The following is a 27,643-nucleotide window of genomic DNA, read 5'->3' as shown; positions in this document are numbered from 1 at the left end:
AGATGAAAATGCATTGCCAGTACAAGAAGGGGACTGACATAATGCCCTAGAACCATCAGAATAAATCTACCATAAGAATGTGGACTTTTCATTCAGTCCATCAGAGCTGCCTTAGGGCACAAAATCAGTTAAAGAAGTGTAACCTTGATTCAAGTTTTGTGTCAAACCAAAAATGAAATTCATGTTGCACAATAAATATACATGTCAAGAACACACATTACATTGTTTAACTACTAGTGCATTCATATAGTTCCTTGTACTCAGAACTATTTTCAAATTCTTAATCATCTGAAGGGGTCTGCATGGTGGGGGTATGGAATAATAGCTGTGCCCTTTTTTCAAGGTTTCTTTTACACCATAAAGCAAAACCTTTCCTGCCTAAATCTGACTGTATTTTTTATCTTAAACATAAGGATTGCAAAGTCTCCAAGCTGTCCTGTTTACAGTGAAGGCTGAGGATTCATGTACTGTCAGCTTTCTCAGCTCTTTGAGGTGACATTCAAAAAAAGTATTTTAAAATTGGATTTTGCGCTTTTGCTTCTTTATACATTATGAACACATGTAAGGGTTTTTTATCTCAACATATCTGGAAGATCCAGTAAAACCAAGATGACTAGACTAGATGTATCTAAGCGTGTTTTTGCGCTTGCATCTAAGGAGGAAGAGAGTTGGGTATTCAACAGAGACTCTCTCTTATTGCAAAAGTATTAGTAATTGCACTTCCGTGTTTACTGCCTTGATATGTGTAGGGTATGTCTACACTTAAGCGTAGCACTTCAGTGTAGCATTACCTATGGCAACAGGAAGCGTTCTCCTGTCAACACAGGTAGTCCACCTCCCCAGGTGGTAGCTAGGAGAACAGAAGAATTTTTCCATCAACCTACTGCTGTCTACACAGGCACATAGGTTGGCTTAACAATGCAACTCCGGGGTGTGGATTTTTCACCCACATGGACACACTTAAAATCAACCAAATTTCTAGTGCAGACCAGGACTAAGAAGGCACAACATGTTTTTCAAAAGCTAGCCTGCATAATCTTTACATTAGTAACTCAGGCGTACCATTTTATTTCTTGTATAGATACAGCATAACAAAGGTGTTATCTAGTAGTTTTTATACACAGGTCTCAACAGTGAATCACAGAAATACAGGACTGGAAGGAACCTCGATAGGTTATCAAGTCCAGTCCCCTACACTGAGGCAGGACCAAGTATTATCTAGACGAGGGGTGGGCAAACTTTTTGGCCCGAGGCCCACATCTGGGCATGAAAATTATATAGCAGGGCACGAATGCTCATGAAATTGGGTGTTGGGGTGTGGGCCCTGGGGTGGGGCCAAAAATGAAGAGTTCAGGATGTGGGAGGGGGCTCCAGGCTGGAGCAGGGGGTTGGGGTACAGGGGAGGAGGTGAGGGCTCAAGCTGACGGTGTGGGCTCTGGGGTGCAGGACAGTGGAACCGAGGGGTTTGGAGGGTGATCAGTGCTGGGGTAGGGGTCCTGCAGGGGGTCAGAGGTGCAGGCTCCAGACAGCGCTTGCCTCAAGCAGCTCCCGGAAGCAGCAGCACATCCCCCCTCTGGCTCCTACTCAGAGGAACGGACAGGCAAGCTCTGCATGCTGCCCCATCCACAGGAGCCACCCCTGCAGCTCCCATTGGCTGTGGCTGCCGACCAATGGGAACTGTGGGGGCGGTGCCTGGGGCAGGGGCAGCATGCAGAGCCCCCTGACTGCCCCTATTAGTAAGGGGCAGATGGGGAACATGCTGCTACTTCTGGGAGCTGTGCGGAGCCACAGCACAAGCGGAGTGGGGCCAACCCCGGATCCTGCTCCCCAGCAGGAGCTCAAGGGCCAGATTAAAACATCTGAAGGCCCAGATGTGGCCCCCGGACTATAGTCTGCCCACCCGATATGTTTGACTAACCTGTTCTTAAAAGCCTCCAACTACCAGAGATACCACAATCTCCCTATATAATTTGTTCCAGTGCTTGACTACCCTTACAGTTAGGTAGTTTTTCCTAATGTCTAACCTAAATCTCCCTTGCTGCAATTTAAGATCATCATTTCTTGCCCTATCCTCAGTGGGTAAGGAGAACAATTTATCTCCCTCCTCTTTGTAACAACTTTCTACATACCTGAAGACTTATGTCCCCTCTCCCTCAATCTTCTCTTCTCCAGATGTACCATCCCCATTTTTTTCAATGTTTTCTCATAGGTCACATTGTCTAAAATTTTCCCCCGTTTGTCGAATGTGAGCTTGAATTCTTTTGTAAAGCATTACCTCGGTTTTACAGATGGGGAAACTGAAGTACAGAAAGACAAAGTGACTTTTTCAAGGTTAGACAACAAGCCAGTGGCAAAGCCAAGAATGAGCTCTCAATTCCCTGTCAAGTGTCCTATCCACTGGATCACAATACCTCCTGCTATGACTACTTTAATAGAGTGCAGCTGTAAGGTTTTATAACCGTTTTAAAGCTTGCCTGACTTATGAAGAAAAAAGGATTAAATTTTCCTTAATATTCTCCTCCAGCAGAGCACAACTCAATTCTATTTGAACTGTTCATATTACACACATTCTGTCATAGTATTGACATGGTGTACTGTCAGAATATTTAACTGAAAACTAAGCTGAATATAAAAGCCAAACATTTTCCCGACAAGAGTGCAGTTAAAGAGTACCAGATCACATGCATCTAAAGAGACATACTGGAAAAATCAAGCACAATATGCACAATGTATGGACATCATCAGGATCAAGGTCACAAATTAATTCTTTGTACAATGTACGTATCCTTGATGGGTGTTCTAGTGACACAGTCCATGTTGTAAGTCAGGTTATTCATCTTCATTCACAGCAACACAAGTATTTGGCCCGAATCAAATTCCACCATGCTTAATATTTGTAGACAAGAACTTTATTGTACAAATTGTTATTGCCCTTCTCTGATGTTAAGTAGAAAACAAAATAAGAAGCCTTTATTTTAGGTTTTCCCACTGCAACTGTCACCAGATATCATCACGATAGATGCCGGCCAAAAGTAGAAATGTGGTTAGAGACTGTCAATTCAAATTTTGGTAGAATACACCCCCCAAGATTTAAACCCAGCAGAAGTGCTGTGGAAGGATTTCAAATTAGGGCAGATGTTCTGAAAGGCAGCATTTTGCAGAACACAGACTATTAGGACTAGCACTGTGAGAATCTGAAAGTGAAATTGACCAGACTCTGTGTCAGTCAGGGTTATCTAAGGGATTGCTTAACCTGAACTCTTGTCAGTTTAAAAGAGTGAGTTGAGTAGTTTCAGAGACCGTATCAGTTGCCAAATCTCCCAACCAATTTTTTGTGGTATTACCCATCATTTCCTATTCTTTAAAACAGTTGTTCATTCCCATACTGTTGTGTGGAAAAAAACATTTAAAATAAATAAAAGGGAAAATGCTGACAATACACAAAGTGAAATGGGATATATAAAAATACTGTTGAATGCACAACAAAAAAACATACTAAACCCAAGTTTTTTCTTTCAGTGATATCAATCTAGTTAGTTTCAAAGAGTAGGTACGTTTTATACAAGAATATTACTTAAGTTTACTGTTTTTTCCAAGCTGAGATGCTAAACGTCATAAGTAAGTTTATTACTATTAAGCCTGAGGACATTTCTTTGAACTGTAATTCACTTTTGCTACATGGAAACAATACTATGTTATGGACTTGGTGGTAGAATAATAGGTATGTTATTCTTTAAGTGAAAAACAATTTACATTTATCTAAAAATACCTGCTTTTTCAGACTGGTCATGAATTATTAAATAATATCTGTTCGCTTTGGCAGTTTTTCCAAGTTAGCATCGTTTTAATGTGCAACTATTTCAGTAGTGGCATTTCAACAGATAATTTCATTCATTTTTTTAAACTGTGAAAAGGACGCTGAAATTGCATAATGTATGCAGGTCTGGTTTCACACTTAAAGCTAGAGCTTTTTTGCTTCATACAGTTATATTTGTTCTACCCTTACATAAGGCTATACTGATTTTGCACTGCAAAGGGTTTAAATATATAGGACAACACAGCCTATGGCAACATAGTTATGGTATATGTGCAGGAGATATTACTGCTCATAACTGGAGGCGCACACACAAGTGTCCTTATTTGAAAGCATTAAACTATTAGTATTCAATAAGATTTACAAAATAACATGTCCTACAATAACAGAGTCCAGTCAAAATGTCCTACAAAATCTGTGGGGTTATATCCTTTATGTACATTAAACAAGAAAAAGAAGGGGTACAAAGCATGTACTATAGCTAGGCTTGTCAGTTCAATTTTAATATTTTTTTTAACAACTGATGGCTAATATTGATTTTTAAACATTTTCTATATTTATCAATTTAAATTTTGACAGTTGAAGGGAATTTTGGGGGGATCCGACAACAGTAATCTAATGATAGCAGAAGTTGAGATTCAAAAAGTTAAAGCTTCAAAATCATTAAAGCACAAACTGTCAACATCACCTCAAAATTTAAATCAAACTATGCTCTCAAGCAGCACTTTTCTCACTTTGCCTATTTGTAAATTTCTATTATTGATGGAAATGTTTTTCATTGGTGTGTGTGTGTACATGGTGAAACAGATGTTTATCAAGATTTACCGATAAAAATCTAATCCTTCCAATCCTAACTATTGCTAGTACCCTACCCTTTGCAAACCACTAAGTTCTGTTTATGTAGCCATTGACTCCAATAACATAGCTTTGATTTTCTTCACACTCACCACAAAACAGATGTTAAATACAATTCACAGAATTTTAAATGTGATAAGCTTCTAATGAAGGCTCTTGAAAAGTGACAACTCATAAAAAGTTGTATAAAGATAGTTAAATTTCAGCACATCTCTTACTGAGGTAAGGGGAACCCACCAGTTTTTGATTTATTCTTGCTCACCTGGCTGACCTACCAGTATTAATACAATAATCCAATTCTCAAGTCTGCTTCACTACTAAGAAAATTTAAAAATAGTTCTGACTAAGCCTTCCCTGATGTATTAAAACAAGTTTTCATAACTAGCATGAAACAAGGAAGCTGCATAACAAGGGAATGGAAGGGGGAGGGGGAGGGGAGAGAATAATCTTGGCACTGTATCTCTAGAGGGCTCAGTGACGCATCTGTTGTGGGCAACACAAGGGGGTTGCCATTTCATTCCCCCTGGAGGTTCTCTGCAGACCTGAGCCTTCCGGACACACAAATGTGCTGGAAGGAAGAGAGGTACATGCCAGAGCATGTCCATGTCCCAACAGAAGATGGGGGAAGGGTTAGTCACGTCCATCCGCCATTTTCTGAGCAGAGAAGGAAGACATGTTGGAACAAAAACACAACAAAAGAGAGCAGCCATTTCCAATGCTGCCTCCCCGGAAGCCAGCCTACACTCCCAAACACAAATCCTGCAGGAATTCCACCTCCTCAGGGATTGCTGCATAAACGGCTAAAATCTACAGGGCAATAAGGGGAATGGGGAAGGCTGGGTTGGAGAGATCCTGCTAATTCTACCGTACACACACTTTTCCACCTCCTAAATCAATCCTGAGTAAAAACACTCAACCCTTCTCTAACCATGGAGCCCCATCACACGATGCACTGGACAAGAGTCCATACTGATGTCCCTCAGCCTGTTTGACTCTTACCTTATGTGTGGGATGCCAACTCCGCCTTGCAGAATCTTGTACAGTTTGCTCTCGTACAGCAGCTGGGGATGCCTGGCCTTCTGAGACTCCAACTTCACGGCCACTTCCTGCAGTGAGAGGGAACAGGGATCAGAGCATCCACCAAGCACCAGGGTTTAGGAGGACACAGCACTCCACTCCCACTCAGAGCTCTGCTGCAGTAGATTTTGGGAATATGGGAAAATTTTCTAGAGCTCACAACACTAGCTCAGTATCCACAATATGGAGGAGCAGCAGGCTCTGCAAATAAAATCCACACGGTGCTGATTTGTGCATAAATATCCATCCTGGGAGGGAAATAGGACTAGAGATGTTTAGTCTTCAGATCCATACGACTAATCGAGATGGGAGTTGTTCCTTCGTGGCTCGGAAAAATGTGGGATGGAGAGAGGAAAAAGAAGAAAACCGAAGAGTAGGGGGGTCTTCTGTGTTTCTCCCCATATGCTGAGTGCCAGGTAAGTGTGTGCTCCCTCAAAGTGGAAAGGGATGGATGGATGACTGGGGGAGGGGAAGACGAACCCCTGCGCTGCTGAAGGCAAGGGACATAGGCAACCCCCATAAAAAAAGGGGGTCTAACTCTACCACCCATCCCCAGGGTAAGTGGAGATCCCCCGAATCGATGTACTATCACCAGGTAAGTTTCTCCTGCGAAGGGCCAGCCTCCCTCTGGTAGCGGACTAACCACCCCGGCGGGCACGCTGATCGCCCAATCTCTTGGTGAAACCAACCGCAGGGGCCTGGGCTCCCTGTGCTGACAGGGCCCCGGCTCGATGAGGGTCACTGGGTAGGTGCCCCGGGGCGGGGACTCCCTGAAGGGATGAGTCCCGGGGCTCCCTGCGGGGCTACGTGGCGCCCTTACCTCCCCGTTGGTGATGTTGATGGCCAGATAGATGTCCCCGAACGAGCCCGACCCGATCTTCCGCACCAGCTTGTATTTACCCCCGACGATGAACTCGGCCTTGGAGCCGCTGCTGCTCGCCATGGTGAGGGGCGGCTCGCGGCCCTCCCGGCGCTGAGGGGAAGTGAGGTGGGGGTCCTACGCTGAAGCAAGGAGCCTGGGGGGGAGGGCTCTGCGCCGCCCGGGAGGAGGAGTGGGAAGCGGCAGCGGAGGAGGAATCTGGTCCCCGCCGCTCAGCTTAGGCCGGGCCCCTGCGGCGGGCGTCCTCCTCCGCGGCTCTGCCCTACTCCCCGGCCGGGCGCCACTACACTCTCTGCCCGCTCCAGAGATACGGGAGTGGCACCGGGAGGCTCTGGGGATCCGAGCGCAGCTGGCACCGCCGGATCCCGGCCGCCGCCGCTGGTCCTTCACTCAGCAGCCGCCGCCATCTTGTATATCGCGCGGCTGCTATCACGGACACAAAATGCCTCCACTCTGCGGCCGCCGCTTCTTCACCGCGCAGGGCACTCTGGGAACGGGGCGGGGCAGCTACTGTGCATGTGCGACAGGACACAAAATGCGCATGTGCAAGCTAAGAGGGCAGGCGAGGACGTTGGGCCAGCGCGCATGCGTAGACGGAGTTAAATCAAAGTCAATGACTAGCTTGGCTCTTCACGCAGCGTCAGCTTCCGCAAATGCACATGCGCACTACCCTATTCGGAATCCAGGGGGAAGGGTGAAAAGAAAGGGCGCATGCCCGCCCGCCCTTCTTCACCTGTTTCCCTCCCACACATCCTTAAAGGGCCAGTGGCCTTTCAAAATCACCAGGGGCCTCTGTCACTTGACATGGCCAACTTGGTGGGAATGGGGCCAGGGAGGGGCACGCGGGCTTTGCAGCAAGAGCACACGCAGCGGGTTAGGCCCTGCTCCACGGCAGCTGAGCCCCCCAAGTCACCCCAGAGACTCAGATTTCTGTTTCTGGCAGGGGGAAGCAGAGCCAGGGCCCTGGGCTAGCAATCGGATCAATCAGTCACCTTCAGATGGGGGCCATCTGATTGCGGGTCCTTCCGTTTTTGGTGCCCAGCTTGTAACAGCCAGAGCCTGATTTTCAGAGATCTTCAGCATCTGTTGCAGCATTCAGTGCAGTTAGTGAGAGCTGCTCATTTGGTGCTCAACACTCAGCACTGGAAAATCGAGCCCACAATGTCTCTAGCTGGCAGTATTGCTCATGCTGAGTATTCAAAAATCATGAGTCAAGCCCCAGAAAAATCATGAGCATGGCTTAAAAATTATGAGATTTTTAAAAGTCTAAATTTGGAGTTTTTTTGTTTGGCATCTGTTTTTTGAGCCTCTAAGGTTAATTTTTTCAAGTTTTCTCTGCAGACATGAAGGATAGAGACAATTTTTTAACGAAGCTGAGATCCTCAATTAATCATGTGACTCTGGGTGCTGGGGCTTTAGAAAAACACCAAATGTCATGAGAGCTGCAACACGTGGGTACCCAAAACCAGATGTATCCAAAAATCAGTGGCCACTTCTGAAAATTTGGCTGCGCATGCACAGCTGCTTTTTGTCCATCCCACAAACCAATCTGCTAAATATTGCGGTTGTTTGGCTCTTTGTAAAGTGGCTGACGGGACCCTAGGTGAAGAATACTTTGAAGATATAAAGGGCCTAAAAGTCAGACTAGGTGTAAATGGGTCCACTCCCACTGAAGTCAAAGGAGTTGCAACAGCTTATCTTTTTATAAGTGGATGGATCTCCTCTAGAACCTCTTTGGAGCAGGCACCTGACTTAGGTGTTTTATAAATAATAAATTAATACTTTGAGGTCACATTTTACTCAATGTAATGTTACATTGTGCTTAAATGCAGTATTCATAGATCTGATTCTTGTACCCATCCTCTTAGTCACTTTTCCTGCTACATACCCCCTTCTTGATCTTCAGTGTGTCAGTTACACCCATGTACACCATCTTTCTGACCAGTACACACATGACCTGTAATTCACATCACCTTTTACATCAGCTCTGAGTATGGCCCAAAGTGGTAGCCAAGCTCTGCTGACAACTTATCAGATCCCAAATCAAATCCGAAAACCTTTGAAACATTAAGGTTAAGTGCTTGACTTCATTGTATAAAAAAATAAATTCAGAGTAACATGTGACACCTAAGGTTCTCCTGCTATTCTGAGATGCCTGCTGCAGTATCTCAGGCCCAGAAGCACAATAGGGGTGAATTAAGAATGGAGTGGAGCTCTCCTGTGCTTTTGTGCAAGCTCTATTTTATCATCCTTCTTTGGTAGGTCTGACATGATTTGATTTACCTCCTAACCTTGGTTCAGCTACGAGTCTTTTTGGATTGTAAAGTGTGTTGCACTAATTCTTGGAGATGCCTTGCAAATTTCTGCTGGGAGTTCTTTAAGCAGCTGCTTTGTGTCAGCTAGATATATTCTGGGTCTGCTGTTTCTTTCTGCCTTTTTAAATGTTCTTTCCTTCTTTGTCCTCTCAATCCATTCTCGGCATTGTTCTTTTGCAAGAGCATGAAACTGAGAATTCCTTGTGACTCATTATTACTCACTGTCAGGATGGGCTCCACCGCGCAAGACTAAATTTGGGAGAAGATTTAGGCCTCCAGCCCTGTTGAAAAAGTACCTAAAGAAATGCAGCCAAATTATAAAAGCAGCATCAGGGCCGGCTCCAGAGCCCAGCGGGGCAAGCACCCGCGTGGGGCGGCCCTTTCCCGGGGGGGCGGCAGGCTGGGCCGGCGGACCTGCCGTAGTCATGCCTGCGGGAGGTCCACCGGAGCCCCGAGAGCAGCGGACCTGCCGCAGACATGACTGCGGAGGGGACGCTCGGTCGGCGGCTCCAGTGGACCTCCCGCAGGCATGACTGCGGACAGTTCGCTGGTCCCGCGGCTCGGCTGGACCTCCCGCAGGCATGCCTGCGGCAGCTCAACCAGAGCCGCCGGACCAGCGAACCGTCCGCAGCTGCGGGAGGTCCAGCCGAGCCGCGCGACCAGCGGACCCTCCGCAGTCATGCCCGCGGGAGGTCCGCTGCTCCCGCGGCTCGGAGGCGCCTCCCAGGCATGACTGCTTGGGGCGGCCAAATTTGTAGAGCTGCCCCTGAGCAGCATCCATTAGATACCAACTTGGCATGTCTCTTGCTAACTGGATCAGCCACAGAAGCTCCCTTTCAGCTCAGCTGGTGGGGTTGCTAACCACATGCTTATGAATGATGAGGAGCCTAATGTAAGGCCTAGTCTACACACAGTTTATGTACCGATTTAACTACTTTGTTTAGGACTGTGACTTTATACTGATATGGTTAAAGCGTACAACCTCTAGTGTGAATGCAATCAGGGCCGACTTTAGGCCGATTCGCCCGATTCCGCGCCGGTGCCTTTTTAATTTTTACTCATCCGGCGGTGCTTCGGGTCTTCGGTGGCATTTCGGCGGCGGGCCCTTCACTCACTCTGGGTCTTTGGCGGCATTTTGGCGGCGGGTCCTTGAGTGCCGCCGAAGACCCGGAGCGCCGCCGAGTGAGTACAAATCGGGCCCCGCACTTGCTAAAGCCGGCCCTGAATGCAATTATACCAGTATAAAGGTGCTTATACCAGTACAGCTTATTCCCCTGATATATCTACAACCACACTAGGGACTGTACTGTTTTAACTATATTAGTTTCTAAATGGCTTTAGGTCTAGTGGTAGAAGAAATCTCTGTCAACAAGCCCCAAGTCTTGGCTGTGACTATGTGATAACTCTGAGACTTGCCTAAATTCATTTGGTCTCCACTTGTTATCCATAAGGTGGCTGCAAAGCAGGAAACCAAGAAGGATGAGGAAGTCCAAGTAAGGGATAAAGCTTGCAGTTAGCAATGATCCTGAACTGCAAAGTTCAAATCCAAACTTCCTTGTGCTTCAGGGCATTTGGATCTGAGTTTTGCTTTGGTCCCATCTCTCCCTACAATGAAAATAAAAAAACTGATCTGAATCAACACTGATCACATTCGGGACTAATCCACATACCTGAGAATCAATAAGGATGCCCAAAGTTAGAGTCATCCCAAAATTCATTCCCATGTAAATTCTGTAATTGATTCTTTGCATAAGTAAGAATATCTGCACTGGTCTCTCACTGAAAGTGAATGTTGATCTTGTACCAAGGAGTATGGATACATATCACAGGAGAAGGGAACTGGACTTTCAAGGGCACTTGAGATGTCTCAGAACAACTCCCTCAACTCATTTCTAAATAAGGAGCTTTGTGTCCCCAATTGCCGGTGTTGTTACTGTTGATCGTGATGTGCAAACAGCTCAGGGACTGAGAAGCACTTAAAGCTCTACGGGATTTTTAATAGCTGCTCTTGAAGGGATTTGAGCAGTTGGGAAGCTGTTTGACTTGAGTCACATTTATCTGAAAGAGCTGGAAAAACAGGTTGTCCGATAAATAGACCATATATGGGTGTATCTGAGTGCTACTGTCCGCTCTGCTCTAGATTTGCAAAATTGTGCAATGCTGCCATCTGATGGCTGAAAAGTTACTGCTATTATTACTGAATAAAACTAATACTTTCATAGGGGCTGGAACTAGGGTTGCTGCCACAGCCCCTAGCTCAAAATGGTTTCCATTATATACAGAGTTTCAGTTTGGTTCAATGGCTCTCAGGACCCTCACTATAAAAATTGTTCCAGCACCCCTGAATATTATATTACAATGACACCCAGAGACTCCAATCAGGATTGGAATCCCATGAAGACACTGTTTCTGCCCTGAAGAGCTTACAATCTAAGAAGACAAGTATCATATGAAGGGGGATATGATCAAATATACACAATTTATAATATACATATAGACATTTGTTATTTTTTCTCTTGATAATTTTAAATATATAAGGTCAATGCCAGTTATCCCCATCTGTCCTCAAGCCATTACTAATTAGCTAACTTCTTACAGGCATCACAGCAGAGATGGGTTTTGAAAGATTTGAAAGAGGATCAGTTCAGGAAGGATGTTCTGGGCATAGAAGGCAGCCAGTAAGAAGGCACAGAAATGTGTGTGAGAAGCTGACGAACATGCTGGAATGGAGGAAGAGTAATACAAGAAGAGACAAGAGCTGATACATTTAGAGAGTAGAGTTCTGAAAGGCCTTGAAAGTGAGGACAAGAAGGTTAAACTTGATGCCATGAAACCGAGGGAGCCAGTGAGGAGATTCAAAAGGACTTGGTCAAAACACAGAAGATGATCTTAACAGCTGCATTTTGTATGGTGATATGAGTGTTAGGGAGGCCACAGTAGCGAAAATGGGAGATGATGAAAGCTGGATGGGAGTTTTGGCTGTCTGGACAGAAAGAAAAGAGATCTATCTAGCTATCTATGCTTCTAGTTAGCAAAGGTATCAGCATCTCCTCAGGTAACCCTTTGATTCCTACTCCTGAGCACACGTGTTCATGTGCATGCACACACACAAACACATGCATTGCCCACTATTTAAACATACACATGCACTCACATACACTTTCCATGCATGCGTGCACACAAGATCACAGGGACAATTCCACCATGCCATCCATCTGCATGAGGCTCAAGGAATATCATAGACTGTATGTAGGCTTGGAAGGATTCAACTTTTATCAGTGAATGTCAATTTCACTGCACACACACAAACCTCTGCAAAAATATTTCCATAGATAATAACTGAAATTTACAAATAGGCAAAGTAAGAAAAATGCTGCCTGAGAACTTATTAGAATTCGATTTAAGGATATTTACATTGTATATTTTGATGCGTGATGCTGACAAATTTTAACAGTTATAAAGCTTTAACCTTTCAAATCTCAATGTCTACTGTCATTAAATCATTTCTGATTCCCCCCCAACTTTCCTACGACCGTGAAAATGTAAAAAAATAAAATGCTTAAATCCCATAATTTTGCACAACTGAAGATTTAAATTGATACAAATTGAAAAAAAATGCTTAAAAATCCATATTATCCATCAAAATTATAAAAAAAAATCTAATTCTTCCAAGTCTAGATGTATGATACTGAAATGACCTTGGCTCATTTCCTGTTTCTACTACTGTTCTGTCCACATTATAAATGCCAGTTTTAAGATTTGGGTCTTGGCAATATATGAGCTGTACTCGTGTATGTATCTTTCTACAATAGCAAGAAGGTAATATTTTTCTCAAGTACAAGAAATGAATTTCTGGATGGGCAGGAGTTAAACACATTAAGTGAATGGCATTAGTAAGGACATAGGATCTGAATGAACATCAGAGAGCTATCCATTCAAGTATCCCATGCCTTACCCATATCAGATCAGATCTATAGGTCCATCCAGTCCTGTTTCCAGCTCTGGCACAAGGTATCAGACTCAAAGGCCTAAGCTGGTATTCTGCCCCTTGCCATATAAGATCAGATCCACAGGTATGTCTAGTATGGTACCCTACCGTCTGCCATACTGGATTAGACACATAGATCCATCTACTTTGGAATCCTGCTTCTAGTAGTGACCAATATCTGATACCTCAGAGGAAGATGAACACTCTTCATAATGCACCTTTCCAGCTGTCGTGCCCTATAGGAGAAATAACTTTCCAGCTTTCCCATGGATAAACATGGTCTACACTGTGGAGTTTGGTCTTTAGTTTATAGAGCTGTGAATAATATTGACAGTCCAAAAGCCATCCAGGCCTTTCAGAAAATCCATGTTCTCACTCTGAGACTTTGAGAAAAAACACGAGTTACACAGATGTTAACATTTTCACAGCCTGTCAGTATCAGAAACAAAATGAACACTCAAAAACCAGTAGGAGAACACTTTAACCTGTCTGGTCATTCAATGACAGACCTGTGGTGGCAATTTTGCAACAGAAAAGCTTCAAAAACAGACTCCAACGAGAAACTGCTGAGCTGGAATTGATATGCAAACTAGATACAGTCAACTTAGGCTTGAATAGGGACTGGGAACGGCTGAGCCATTACAAACATTGAATCTATCTCCCCTTGTAAGTATTCTCACACTTCTTATCAAACTGTCTGTACTGGGCTATCTTGATTATCACTTCAAAAGTTTTTTTCTCTTACTTAATTGGCCTCTCAGAGTTGGTAAGATAACTCCCACCTTTTCATCCTTTCTGTATGTGTATATATATCTCCTCAATATGTGTTCCATTCTATGCATCTGAAGAAGTGGGCTGTAGCCCACGAAAGCTTATGCTCATATAAATTTGTTAGTCTCTAAGGTGCCACAAGTACTCCTGTTCTTTTTGCGGATACAGACTAACATGGCTGCTACTCTGAAAAATGAATTGAGGAACACTTCTGACTTTGAGTTTCTTTTGTAAAAGATGTAAGCCACAGGGAGCATTAATGGCATTGTAAATGTGAGTTGCAAGGGGATTTGTAGTGTGTGTCAGAGGAAGATGGACAAATCCGATCAGCAAAAAAGTGTGCGTTCCCAGCTTCAAAGATGGTTTTGCAAACAACTGAGAGAAAAAAAGTAATTGCTTAATTCAAACTTAAAATTGGGAACGATCAGCCTACACACCACCATCAACAAAATATAATAAAAAAATTGCCTGAGACAAATCAATCTGATGGAATCATAGAAATGTAGGACTGGAAAGGACCTTGAGAAGTCTTCTAGTCCAGTCACCTGCACTCAAGGCAGGACTAAGTATTATCTAGACCATCCCTGACAAGTGTTTATCTGACATGCTCTTAAAAACCTCCAATGATGGAGATTCCACAACTTCCCTAGGCCATTTATTCCAGTGCTTAACCACCCTGACAGGAAGTTTTTCCTAATGTCCAACCTAAACCTCCCTTGCTGCAATTTAAGCAGTGACCTCACCTTCTGCAAGTCATTTCATCTTGCTGTAGGCTGGATCTTTGCAGACTGACTACTACTGCACGCTTCCCGACAGAATACCCTCACCAGCAAGCAGCACCGGTAAGGTAAACCACTGAGAATTAAAAATGATAGACTATAATTTTAACACACTTTCAATACACCACACTTTCTAGCCTCAGCCCTTTAATATTTTCTCTGTCTAAAGGCTCTGAAATGCTTTATGAATCTCATGTTTTTCATTGTTTTGCAGGGGGCAATGAAGCAAGGAAAAGATGTTTATATCGCCAGATAAAGCAAAAGGAATAAATCCCCTTTCTTCTCTCTCCATTAGATACACTGAACTTCCTGCTTTGTTGAGAACCTCTCTCATACAATTAGCTCAATATCACTTTGATCCCAGCACTGCTCACACTTCAGTCGTTCTTTCTATTCAACTGAATGTCCCCAAAGCTTTTAATTTGATCCCAGCGTAGGGAGAGGGGCTGTGCACACCATAATGAAACAGCTGTTCTATAGAGTACAGATCCAGCAGCATACTTGCAATAATGCCAGTGAATCTGTCACTATGAAATCAGAAAGAGAGAGGGACCAGATCGTCCTTCTGAGCAGCAGGGATACCCCCTGCTCTTGCCAAGCAGCACTGGAGGGAAGCCCTCCAATGACAAGCTACACCATGCAGTGATCTGAAAGGTCAGAGAGTGTCAAGCGTCTCCTCATGGGTGGCCTGTGAGTGCTGATGATTGGGTGTTTAATTAAAATAATTATTTCTGAGCCCCCTGCTGGGATCCACTCTCCTTGCTGTTGTTGGCAATAGGGGGCTGGGACCCAGTGTCAGAGAGGAGAGCCTAGATTCAATTTTGCTGGACTACTGTTTAATATCAGAGTTAGGGTGGAGCACTTCACAAATAGCATAACACTTACAAAGACTTTGGGACAGAATCTGATCTCAGGTATGTCAGCGTCCGTTAACCTGACGCAAGTCCAGTGAATTACTCAAAGTTTACACTGATGTAAATGAGATTAGGATCCGCCCTTTTGTCCTTGTATTGATCCTGCCATTTGAGGATCTCCAATCACATTACAACTTTTCATGAATTTAATTCCACAACAACCCAGTGAAGTAGACAAGTAGCAATACCTCATTTCACAGAAACTGAGGGCCCCTGCATTTGTGGGGAAAGATTTTCAAAGGCACAAAGGAAGCCTAAGCCTTAAGTGATTTGCCCAAAGTCACCCAGGAAGTCATTGGCAAAATTGGGAATAAATCTCAGATCACCTGACTTCAAGTACTTTGGTCTAGTTATTAAACAACACTGCCTCTCCATCTGACTGGTGGGTTAAATATCGGATTGCAGAGACCTATGAAATAGCATATACCCAGTCATAGGCAGTACAACCTGTCTGATGCAGTTAGGAAAGGTTGTTAATACAAGAGCAGGAACATGGCTAACATCTACGCGCTTCTGCATTAGAGACGGGCCAGCGCCTGTGTTATTGGCACTGCCACAATATTTATGCATCAGATTAGATCTGGATGAATGGTTTTGCAGACTCACTGGGATATTCATTTCAAGACACCATTCTGCCTCAGTATCTCAGCGCTTTCCCGACTGCCCATGCTGTTATGTCAGGAGCATGTCCTTGAGACAAGGGCACAGTTCCCTTGTGGCTTTCCTTCTGAGCAGGGTGGCCAGGTCTGTAGCTTTTCTATGGCCTTCAGCTGGGGGCTTTTTACAGCAGAGAGTAGGCTGTTTACTGATCTATTTTTAGAGCTGCTCACAGCTTTTTGGGCTGCTGCTGTAGACAAGAATCTTGCATTGCTAGGGGCCGAATCAGATACACATCAGCCAAAGGCAAGGCACCAGGACATAACCAAAGGTCGCATTATTGCTCTGATAGCCACTAGCAGGACTCAGACGCCCAGAATATCAGGCTGCTGAAGTTATTGACAGGATGTAGAGTTCAGCAATTGCCCCCCATACAATGGCTGTTACATTCAATAGGCCAAATTCTGCTTCTGGTCCATATGCCTCAACCCTGGCCTGGAGATTAATACAACAGATCCCTCCTAAAGTAAGGGGAATTCAGTACCTGTGGCCCATTCAGTCACTGGGCTCTCTGCTGAGACTGTCAGCAAAGGTGTCAACTGGTGCCACTGGGATGGTGGTTTCCAGTGGTCCTATTCATGGTGTGAGGAGCTACTCAGCATGAGTAAAGGTGGAAGAATCAGACCCTAATGAACCAGGAAAAGGTCTGGGTATCATTGTGAACAGCTCAATGAAAGTCTCTGCCAATGTGAAATGGCAGTAAAAAAAAAAAAAGTATCAGGGTGCATAAGGAAGGGGACAGGAAATACTGCTCGAGATATTCTAATGCTATTGGATAAATCCAGGGTACACCTTCCCCTGGCTGGAATAGCGTGTTCAGTTCTGATCAGCCCATCTTAAAAAAGATATGTCAGAAATAGAGCAGGTTCAGAGGCAGGGAGTAGTAACTAGATGCCTGGAGAGGCTTCAGTAAGAAAAGAAATTGACAAGACTCGGACTATTTTTGAGAGGAAACAAAGAAGAAAGAGCATCAAAATAAGGACTGATCTGGAGAAGGCAAATTTGATGCCCTCTCAATATAAAAACAAAGCGATGGTCAATGGAAGGAAAAGGCAGCAAACTTAAAACTAGTACAAGAAAATCATTTTACACAACCCACAGTGATCTGTGGCTCTCACTGTCACAACAGATCACTGAGGCCAAGAGCCAAGTATTAGACATTAGCAGAGTATTAGAGTATGGGAACAGCTCCACTGAAGTCACTGCAGTGGTGGATGTGACCCAGAGTGTCCTTCATTCATCTTTTCATAAATACTGCATCATTCACCTTGTTTTACTAAAAAAATCCCTTCTAACATATGCTAAAGAATTAAGACAGCAGCTACTAAACATACTCAGCAAAATGCAACAGAATGGGCTCATTTAAAACATCCTGTAGTGACTCTTAAATGCTGAGCTATAGCGAGGATATCCACAGACTCCACTACTGTATATCACCAAATTAGACTACCAAAACCATCCAGTTAACTCACACTGTCTAGGTGTGTCAAGGCTGATTCCCCACTCTGGCACTTCGAGTGCAGAAGGTGGGGGCCCGCAAGGATTCTAAAAATTAATACTGGCCACTCCCAATACTGGCCATTCCCACTGGGTACAGCTTCTCTCTGACCTTGGATTGGTAGATGCTGCCACCACCCAAGTGCAGAACCCCTTTGAGAACCCAGGAAGGCATGCGTGGTAATTCCCTTCTGTTGGGTACCCGCAAGCCCTTTCACACACACACACCCTCTGGGAAGAGCTGAGAAAGAAAGAAAAAAAAAGAAATCTGCTGTTGTCACCAGCTAATTAAACAACATGTGCACAAACCTCTTAAAACACAAAAATCCAATTCTATTCTTAAAAAAGGTACATTTTATTAATAAAAAGAAAGGAAAGAAAATACATCTGGGAATTTAGGCATTTGCTAGATTTAAAAAGAAAAACAACTACAAGGATTAAGCATCAAGAATAACTTTCTTGAGGTCCATCTTAAAGGTTACGAGCAAAACAAAAGGACCTGGGGTTAGCACAGAGGAATCCACAAGCCATAATGAAATACAAGGAATAAACCTAATTGCGTCTTCCTAGACATTTCCTGATCTACTTACATATCTGGGATTTTAAATGAGTAGTTTCTAGGTATGATACTGATGATTTTTTCATACCTGGCCCAAGCTCTTACATCATAGCTCTGTCCTGTTTGCCTCTCCCTGGGAGAACAACAGACAGACAAAAGGGGAGTCTTGTTTCAATTTTAAAAAGTTCTAGCCTTCCCATTGGCTCTTTTGGCCAGGTGCCCACTTACTTTATTTTACCTATGCATAGTAGTGAGACTTTTTAACCCTTTACAGGTAGAGCAATAAGAGAACAGCTGCTAAGAGGGATTTTATAGCTACTGGCTGGCTGGGTGTCCAGAAAAGGGAGCTCCACTCCCCCTTCATTTATCACAAGGTGTCTTCTTGTAACAACAGAGAATCCCTCACAATCCATTTGCTTATGCCAGAGTAAGAAGTAAGGGCCCAATCTAGCAAAGCCATTAAGACTAGAGCTGCTTGAAAGTCGGAATTTTCATTCTGTGGGAAATTCCAAAATAAAAAATTAAAGTTCCTTTTGGAAATGCAAATGGAATTTTGAAATTCCCTGCAAAAGGGAAAATCTGGGGAAAAAATCAGTTTGAAATAATCGAAACATTTTGTTTCAAACATTTCTACGTGAAATTGAGCCTGAGCTTCCAGCTCAACTGTGGTTCCCAGGGCTTTTAGGATCCTGACTCCCCATCAGGCTGGTTAGGAGCCAGGGCTCCCAGTCTTCCAGTTCTGTGGCTGGGGGCCTGGAAGTCTTGAGAGCCCCTAAAGCCTTTCAGGCTCTTGGGTCCAGAGCAGAGACCTTGAAACCATAGGGCAGTCCGCATAGTGAGACTGCTCAGAGCTGCAGGCCCCCAAGCTGGTGTTGTTCATGTTTTCGTGAAATATTTCAAGTTCAACAAATTGGCATTTTCCAACTAAACTGTTTTGTTGAAAATCCAGCTCTAGTTCAGTGGGACTAGTCACATGCTTCTATTCTATTCTATACTGGTTCTCAGACCTCGCTCATCACCGCAGTATCTGAACACTTGTTTAAAATTAAGCATGTGCTTAAATGCTTTACTGCATTTAAGCCTTAGGTCTTATGTACACACAAAAGTTGTACCATTTTAATGATATCACTATAACTAAAGTGGTACAATCCCTCTAACGTGGACACAGCTATATATCTATAAAACAGTGCTATATTGATATATTCTTATATATATATACTGGTATTCCTGTATGGGAAGTGCAATAAGCAATAGTGGTACAAGCACTTTTATACTGTGATAACTTTATCCACTCTAGGGGTTGTACCAGTATCATTATTTCATTAAAAATTACAAACCAGCCAACATGGTTCTACCAGTATAAAAACACAGCGTGTAGAGCAGGACTTAGTGTGGCTATTTTCTCCCTGTCCTGATTGACATTGGTAATCAATCTCTTGTCCTAAAGATTAAAAGATGAAATGTAGAAATGAACCTAAACATTAGATTTTAACAAGTGTAAATAATAATTAAAAGTTCATAGGAGAGCTTTTTCTCTATGCAGTTGTTCTCTTTAATTGCCGCGAAGCAGGATTTACATAACTTCAGGGAGTTTGAAACTGAAAGTTTGCACCTAACCTTTTCTTAAAGGTGATTTGCAAATTGTTTTAAAATAGTTTCACAGAAACGTTTATGTTCACTGTGCCAAACAGCTGCAGACAGGAAGGCATTCATCATTTTGTTAAGTTGTTGTTTTGGGTTTGCAAAGGTTGTTTCTATCATTCTTTTCCACCCCAGGTTTGGTCTCTTTCGTTCACAGTTACTTAGCTTTGCTACTGAGTTCTTTCTTTCTTTCTTTCTTTCTTTCTTTCTTTCTTTCTTTCCTTTTTTACATTTTTAAAGCGCATTAAAACCCAATTAACAAATTTCAGCAAGTTAAGCTTGATGGCCCTGCAGACTCAAGGCTTCTGTTTAGCCACAGAAGAGGTACAAGAACACATAGTATCAATGCAAGCTTCACACACACATACAGTCACTAGCCCAGTCTATAAGTCTCAACCGTGGCCTGGCAACTTGTAGGTGGTTTTAGTACTGACCTCTGTAATGCAAGTGCCACTATCACAGTCCCCTGCTGTGAGGGGAAGCCAAATAATTTCAAATACTGGACATTAATGTCTTCAATATCCAGGCTGATATCTAGAAATTGCAGAGCTGGCCCCATCAGAAATGTCATAAGCAGACAGAAAGAGTCACCGCAGACCACTGTCTTTACTAATCTTCATCTGGAATGATCCCAGACAAAATAGGATCTTCATCCTCTTTCCCCTCACTTGTCTTCAAGGCCATGTTGAGTTTATGCCAAAACAGCGGAATCTCCATCTCCTCCTGGGGCCACGTGAGGTATGTTTTCTTCTTCACCAGCTTTCTCATTCTGTGGTAGGATGATAGACTATCACTGGGGATGTGTTCCAGGAAAATCAGAATCAGGACATCCTTGTGTTCATCAAAGAGGCGAAAACTGGCCACCTGGATCTCCTTAGAGCACCACTCACTTTCCAGGTAGTGGTGGGTTATGACACAAATGGTCTTCCTGCTGGCATAGATGTTTTCCACAATGTTCTTCAGGATGCACTTCCCTGGTTCAAAGTCACGGTAGTGCAGACATAGCCTCCAGTGGTATTTGTCTTCCAGTGTGGGAAGGAGTTCATTGATCACCCACTCCTGGTCATGCGTGTTGTAGGAGACAAATGCGTCATAGTCGTATTTTGTATGTTGCCTCATCCTTTTGTACCTCTTGTCATGAATATAGGCAAGTAGCAGGTGGTAAGCATAAATCCCTGGCCACCTCCAGCGAAAACAGATGCATACTATCATCAGCAAAATAATTGTGGTTGTATTCGTAACAAATAAGATAAACTCATGGTTGACTGTGCAGGAGGAGGTGTGGAAGGCCCACAGTTTCCTTCCCTTACTGGCAAGTGGGAAAGCACAGGTGTATTGGTAGAAATAGAGCACTTGAGTTTTTAAGTCATGAAGAGACCAACTGAGGAACTTTTGGTTATCGCAAGAACAAGTGAAAGGATTTTGTCTAAGATCCAAAAAAGTAAGGTAAGGCAAAGCCCTTATGTGTTTAAGTTCAATTACATTTAGTTTGTTTCCAGACACCCTGAGTATGGCCAGCTTAGAAAAGTTTACATGGAGAACAAAATCAAGAGACTGCAGCCCTATTTTATTGAGATGTAGCTCTGTCAGCTTCGGTCCAGGCTGGAGCAGAGCTGGGCTAATGAGATTGATAGGATTGTTGCTCAAATCCAGTTCTTGGAGCGTAGGGGTGTAACTAAAGGTGGATGGATCCAAATCAGTGATGGGTAAGTTGCCTGCATGGATTCTCACTATTGATTCCAACCCCTGCAAGAAGTTCGATGGGAAATTCAGAAGCCCTTTGTGACGTTGGCTGTTCAGAGAGAGGTATTTTAAGGACTTCAGGAGAATGAAGGGAGGGTTGTCAAGTTCTCCAGATGTCTCATAGGAGATGTAATTTTCAAAAAGCTCAAGGTCAACCAATGAGTTTACTCCCTGGAAGATGCCTTTCTGCAAAGTTTCCTTGGTGATCTTATTTGTGCCAAGAAGCAGTGTCTGCAGCTGCCTCAGACCTTCAAAGGCTCCGGGTTCTATTGTGCTAATTTGGTTGTCCAGCAGGCTGAGAAACTGCAGAGAAGTCAGATTCCTAAAAGTTTCTTTCTTGATGGAGCTCATCTTATTTCCTGCTAGTTCCATTTTTTCCAGTTTCCCTAAACTATCTGAAAAAGGTTGTGAAATTTCCAAAAGAAGGTTCTTTCCCAAATTTAATTCCAACAAATTGTGTAGATCCCGAAACAAATCTGAGCTGATCGTAGTGATTCTGTTTCCAGTTAGAGTGAGGTGCTCCAGGTTCTTTAGATTGGCAAAGTCATTTGGGACAATTTTCCTAATTTGGTTAAAGCTGAGATCCAGACTTTTCAGAGACATTATATTCGAAGTTGCATTTGGTACTGCAGTGAACTCATTTGCCAAGGAAAGACTCTGTAAAGAATTCAGGGGCTGAAAAGATATACATGGCACCACTTTTAAACTGTTGTGTGACAGATCCAAATGCCATAGATGAGTGCAGTTTTCAAAGACAATTCCTTTAATGCTTTCGAATTTATTGCCTTGTAAATTAAGAGTCTTGACATTTCGGTGCCAAAGGCATACCTTTTCTATGAGCTTGTCAGAATCAGTCAAGTTCAACTCATTTAGGTGGATCTCCTCTAGCAAAGAACAATTCAGTTTTTGGACCACAGCCAATATGTCTAGTGATGTCATAAATATCCCTCCTAAATATAATCTCTTTAACCCTTTCAGGAAACAAGGGTCTTGTATAATCCATGTAATGTGGCTATGGGTGCCAGAGAAAGATAAATCCAGTGAAAGAAGTCTATACAAAGCATCAGTTGCAACATCAATGAAAGAGATTGGGTTATGGGATGCATCCAGTTCACGAAGCCACATCGGCACATTAACAATATCTTTGGTCGTGAAATTTGTTATATTGTTCTCTCTTATGTGCAGCTCTTCCAAAGATTTTACCTTAAACACAACATCCAAAGCATTCAGAGAATGTAACTTGTTTGATGATAAATCAATTACCTTTAACTTCATCAGGTGGGCAAAGAGAGATGGTTCAATCCTGTCAATATTATTTTTCCTAAGTAGCAAGACTGTAAGGTTCCCCAGCCCATCAAACATAGAGCTGGAAAGAACTCTCAGCTGGTTTGAAGTGAGGTTCAAGATCTTTAGGCTACTTGTGTGAGTAAAAGTGCCTTCTTCAATTAGATGAATTTGGTTCTGAGAAACATTCAAGACTTGCAACAGACTCAGTTTGCTGAAGTCAGTCTGCCTCAGGCTTGCAATCCGATTCTCAGACAGATCTAAGCTGCTTACATTCCAGGGAAGATGACTTGGGACTTGAGACAAGTTCTGATGATAGCACAGCACCTTTATCGTTTTGCTCCACTTTCCATGGACCACACAGTTCTGCAGTGAGTAAGGAGCCACTCCTTGGCCTTGGCTGAAGAAAATCAAGGCAGAGAAAAGCTGCAGGAACAACATCTCTCTAACTCTTGAGCGCTCCTTTAGTTCAAAACCAAGAGGAGTCGTAGTAGTGAGAAGAGAGCTGAAAGTGAAATTAGTTCTCTTGTGTAATCAGGAAAAGTCTCCAAATGAGGAAGAGAAATATCCTTGCATTGCATATCGCTATTAATAAAATATTGAGGTCTCTAGTTTCAGAAGAGCTGGAGTTAGTTGCTTTACATCTCATCCTACTGAAGAATTAAAAATTAAAGGGCCAAATTTTCAAAGGATGGTGCAGTGGGTATGTGAGCACCTGTTATGGCCTGCATAAAACACTCAGGCATGTGCACAATGGGTAAGTGTGCAGAAAGGCTGTGATTTCATTCAGGTCTTCACCAGGGCTCGATTTTGCAATTTAGGTCACTCAGATGTTTAAAATCCCAATCGCTCCTGTAAATCAGGGACATACCTGTAGACATCTAAGCATCCAGCTTTTCCCTTCTCAGCCAGCTCCCAGGTTGCTGCCACCCACTTCTGGCACCTATTTTAATGATTATGGATCCCTCCACTAGCGGGGTGTTGGACAATGGTAATGATGCCCAATAATGAACTAGTTGGCTCTTTACAGTGCATCTATAGATAATGCAGAATGAAGCTAGTGCTCATTTCCTGTGCCACATGCATGGAATTTAGCTGATGCCCATCATATCTGTATTTCTGTGGCAACAGCTTAGATACATGTTGTTAGTTCAAGCCATTAGGCCAGATGCATTGTTGGTATAAATGGGCACAGATCCATGGCTCAGTGGAGTTTCATCCCTTTACAAAAGGTAAGAATCTGGCCCATTGTGTTTTCAATCCATATGATTGCGTTGAGTGTTTTATAAATCAGTTGTGACTCCAGAAAACATCAGTTTATGTCTCACACTCCCTGCCAGCCTGTGGATTCCCAGGGCAGCTAGAGTCATGGGGTTCTCCTATTGCACCATTGAACTGCTCTGACCTTCTGCTTACCCAACCTACTTCTGTCTCCAAACAGGAAGCTAGCTGCCATTGCAGGGTGGAGCCTTAAATACATTTCCTGAGCTCATGGCACTTTAGAGGAGGCAAGGAAATCTCAGGCCTTTTGCTGTAAATGTCTTTGTTACCAGAGAGGAAAACCAAAGCAACCAGGAAGATATGTAAGTGGTTTGTATTCTACAGACTATGCTTAGGCAATGGAGAACCCGCTGTTTGTTTTGTCTAGGACCAATTGGAGGATAATGGGCTGTCCTGAAAGGGTGGGATAGCAAAAACTGCACCCACCCCAGAGCTGTGCAGATTTGTGCCAGAGTGTCAGCTGGGCCCTAGCCTATCTTTAGGTCAAGGATTCATTTAAGTGCCCTTTCATCCCTACCAGCAGTCCCTGCAGGTCAGTGTTCAGGCAACTGGTCTGAGACATCAGCGGTTTCCAGGAGCCCTCACTCGCACTGTACTTTGCGTTTACCCTGTTCTTGGTCCAGCTCAACTCCCGATAGGCCACATCTTGAGAGGTGTTGAGCATGTGCCACTCCCCTGGATGCCCGTGAGAGGTCCAGTCCCTTGACGCTGCTCAGTAGGAGTTTTGCAGGAGTAAGGATTTGGGGATTTCGACCCAGAGATGGCCCCAGACTGGAACACCCAGTTCCAGACAAATAATTGTGAAGGAAAAGCTGCAGCTCGGGTCTCTTTGAAAAGGTGTCCCTTTACAGCTAGACAGAATCCTATGGAGCCTCTTCAGTTTAGATTCATAGGTTCATAAAGTGATCGATGCATCTGTTACCTCTGGTCTGAGTATCTGCTCCTCTCCACTGAGCTGCGAAGCTTTTCTTGCCATTTGAGAGCTGCTGCTTACAAAGATCAAAAGAGCATGGCCTGAGAGACGCTGTTTGATTTTTCTCTCCTCAAAAGGCTATTGTGAGCCTCCGTTCATTAGCGTTTGTGAAGAGCTGTGGATGGAAGGTGCTAGCTAAAGGAAGGGTTATTCTCGTCTTATTGTTGCCACAGTAAGATAAATATCACCATCAAATCAGTCTCATCCTTGATGCACAGAGCCCTGTTCCATGTCTTCCTATGAGCAGTGCTTGCAATGCACAGGTCTCCCTTTCTAGCTTCAGGATCTGAGTGATAGATTACAAGGTTGCAAGCTGCATTGCTCTGGCGCTTTTCAGACCAAGATCTTCGAAGGGTTCCTTTGGAGTGGGGCTTTAAATGAATTTCAGCCCTGGTGAACAGTGTCGTGGCGACAGCTCTGGAGACTTTCCAAAGTAGGGACCTAAGTTGGACTCCTAAATCTATATTTAGACACCTAGAGAAGTGGTCTGCTTTCAGAGGTGCTGAGCACCCAGCAACTACCATTTGGCTTCACTGGAAGGTGCTGAATGGTCAGCACTTTCCAATAGCAGGCTGCTTATGTAAGTTCCTAAATACAAGCTGGGGAGCATAACCCATTTTGGCAAATCCTCCACTTAGCCCCAGAGCAAATACAACACAGGCAGAGTCAGGACAAGCTCCCCCTTGATGTGCCTGAATACTGATCAGGAGGGACCACCACTTGGCGTGAAAGGGCACTTCAGTTAGTCCCCACCAGCTGTGATGGCAATTTTGTGCGGGAGACATTTCTCCACTAGTCTTTGCACTGAGGCCAACAATTTTTTCCACTGAGTTTCTCAACAATGTACAGAGCAAGGCTATTTTTAGACCCATAACCCCAACCTCCACAGCTGTCTGCCCCACAGACTGCAGAGTTCCCTTTTTTGAGTTCCTTTCTGGAATTACTGTGTTATTGGCTTTGATTCTCTGCATTGGATTTAGATACCGCGGCCATTGATTCCTGTTCAGGAGTGCAAGCAGGGTGGTACGCTCCAGTACGCAGTACCAGCAAGAGATTGTTAGGGGGTACGGGGTACCAGAAAGACTTGGGGCTAGCCCCCACTCCTTAAAGGAGCAGAACAGGGCTAGGAAGGGCATTAATTCTTTATATGGATTTAACAGCACAATGCATATGCTAACAAACTGAAACAAAGGCTGTGTTAGCATATGTATTGTGCTGTTACATTGGTCAGGAGTCCTCAAGAGGGGAGGGATGTGGGGAGGATGGAAGGTGTTTAAACAGTGTTTTTTATTCTGTTTCTCCCCATTGGTCTGAACTATCCATGACATCCATACTGCATCACAGCAAGTCCAGATCATTAGAGGAATGCCTTTGCTTGGACTGACCAGAGGATGTTTGGATTCTGATGTCAGCCCAGTTCTGCAGCCTGACAGGAATCAGGTATTGACATACATAGAATTCTTCTTTGCAGCCAAACTAGTCTAATGTGCATTTTGCTAACCGGAACTGGAACTGGAGTAGCAACTCAAAGAAAACAAATGCCTCATTTTCCAGCTTTGTGGGTCAGAGAACTATAAGTGAAGATTATAATGCCAGACACTGATGACTTTAAACCAGCTGCCTCAGGAATCTGCCAAGAACTTTGCTGAAAATATGTTCCTCATCTTAGCAAGGGAGCTAAGACTTATCACACATCTGCCCACCTTTATTTGAATGAAGCTCCTTCTGATCTGACAGCTCAGGCTTTGTCAGTTTCATCCAGGACAATTTACAAACTTGGAACCTAATCCTGTAAACCCTTAATCATTTGACAAATCCCATTGAAGACAACGGGACTATCTGCATGTCTATGGACCACTTTTGTGGTAAGAGTTTGAGAAGTCTGTTCTGTTCCTATAAAGGAAGTTGAATCTCCCATTGAAATGCAATGTTTGAGTACAATATCATAATGCAGTTTAGGATACAGTTCTACTTAAAATTTGTCTTTTAATAAGTCATACATATGCTGAAATGGCTCCTCACCGAACTCCCATATTCCATATAAACAGACTGAAATACTGCATATTCGCGGGGGGGGGGGGGAGAAGTGAGTGGTTAAGCATGTTGATGTTTGTATATACAAACACCCATTTCATCACTTTAGTGCAAAATATAGCTGAACTTAAATTTCTATAGAATTTGAAGAAATTTGAACAGCCCCAATTGTTTTCTGTGTTAATAAGTGTGAACCTGAAAAAATTACATGCCTTCCCTGAGAGAAAAGAATCAGTCCACACTTACTGGAAAAAAATTCCTTCCAACTGGTGTTCAGAAAAGTGCTACAAGACACATACATAACCTCATGAGCAGAGGGAGAAGAGGAGACCCTCCCACATTATGACCAACAAAAAAAAAATAATAATAAAATCTCAAAGAGGCAGAGGTTCACAGATTTGCAAACATAAAAAGCCTGTGTTATGCTTTAAGCCACCTCAGCACATACCAGGTTTATGAACATTAAAAAGTTAACTGCAAAGGAACACTGAAGCCCATTAACCTGAATGTGTGCCAGCCAGTAGGCCCTCATGGACTAAAGGTGCCGTCACACCTGAACAGCTAAAAATTAACCTTGCCCT

The 27,643-nt window shown here is 43.6% G+C and overlaps 2 protein-coding genes and 1 long non-coding RNA gene across 7 annotated transcripts in view; 1 reads left to right on the top strand and 2 right to left on the bottom strand.

The window, feature by feature from the left end:
- The window catches only part of CSNK1A1 (casein kinase 1 alpha 1), a 48,352-nt gene extending 41,227 nt beyond the window's left edge, over positions 1 to 7,125 (bottom strand). Inside the window, exons 1-2 of one of the 5 annotated variants that reach the window (XM_045026334.1) lie at positions 6,567 to 7,125; positions 5,669 to 5,775 (exon numbers count right to left, since the gene is read on the bottom strand). In XM_045026334.1, coding sequence (XP_044882269.1) covers positions 5,669 to 5,775; positions 6,567 to 6,689 — 230 coding nt within the window. In that variant the 5' untranslated portion in view covers positions 6,690 to 7,125. The remainder of the gene's footprint in view (positions 1 to 5,668; positions 5,776 to 6,566) is intronic. The other 4 variants (XM_045026336.1, XM_045026335.1, XM_045026337.1 and 1 more) reach the window with 4 other exon arrangements.
- Positions 5,351 to 26,640, top strand: LOC123375455. Its single transcript, XR_006581456.1, has 3 exons — positions 5,351 to 6,162; positions 24,216 to 24,357; positions 26,373 to 26,640. It is a non-coding gene; the product is annotated as an uncharacterized LOC123375455 (long non-coding RNA).
- On the bottom strand, positions 18,591 to 23,215 carry LOC123375452 (toll-like receptor 13). Its single transcript, XM_045026333.1, has one exon. It carries the CDS (start codon positions 23,213 to 23,215, stop codon positions 20,357 to 20,359), a length of 2,859 nt encoding a protein of 952 aa, XP_044882268.1. The 3' UTR covers positions 18,591 to 20,356.
- Positions 26,641 to 27,643: the final 1,003 nt, after the last annotated feature.

Source organism: Mauremys mutica, chromosome 8 (genome assembly GCF_020497125.1).
Source record: "Mauremys mutica isolate MM-2020 ecotype Southern chromosome 8, ASM2049712v1, whole genome shotgun sequence".
Taxonomy (NCBI): Eukaryota; Metazoa; Chordata; order Testudines; family Geoemydidae; genus Mauremys; species Mauremys mutica.
This window is presented reverse-complemented; position numbering and strand designations above follow the sequence as displayed.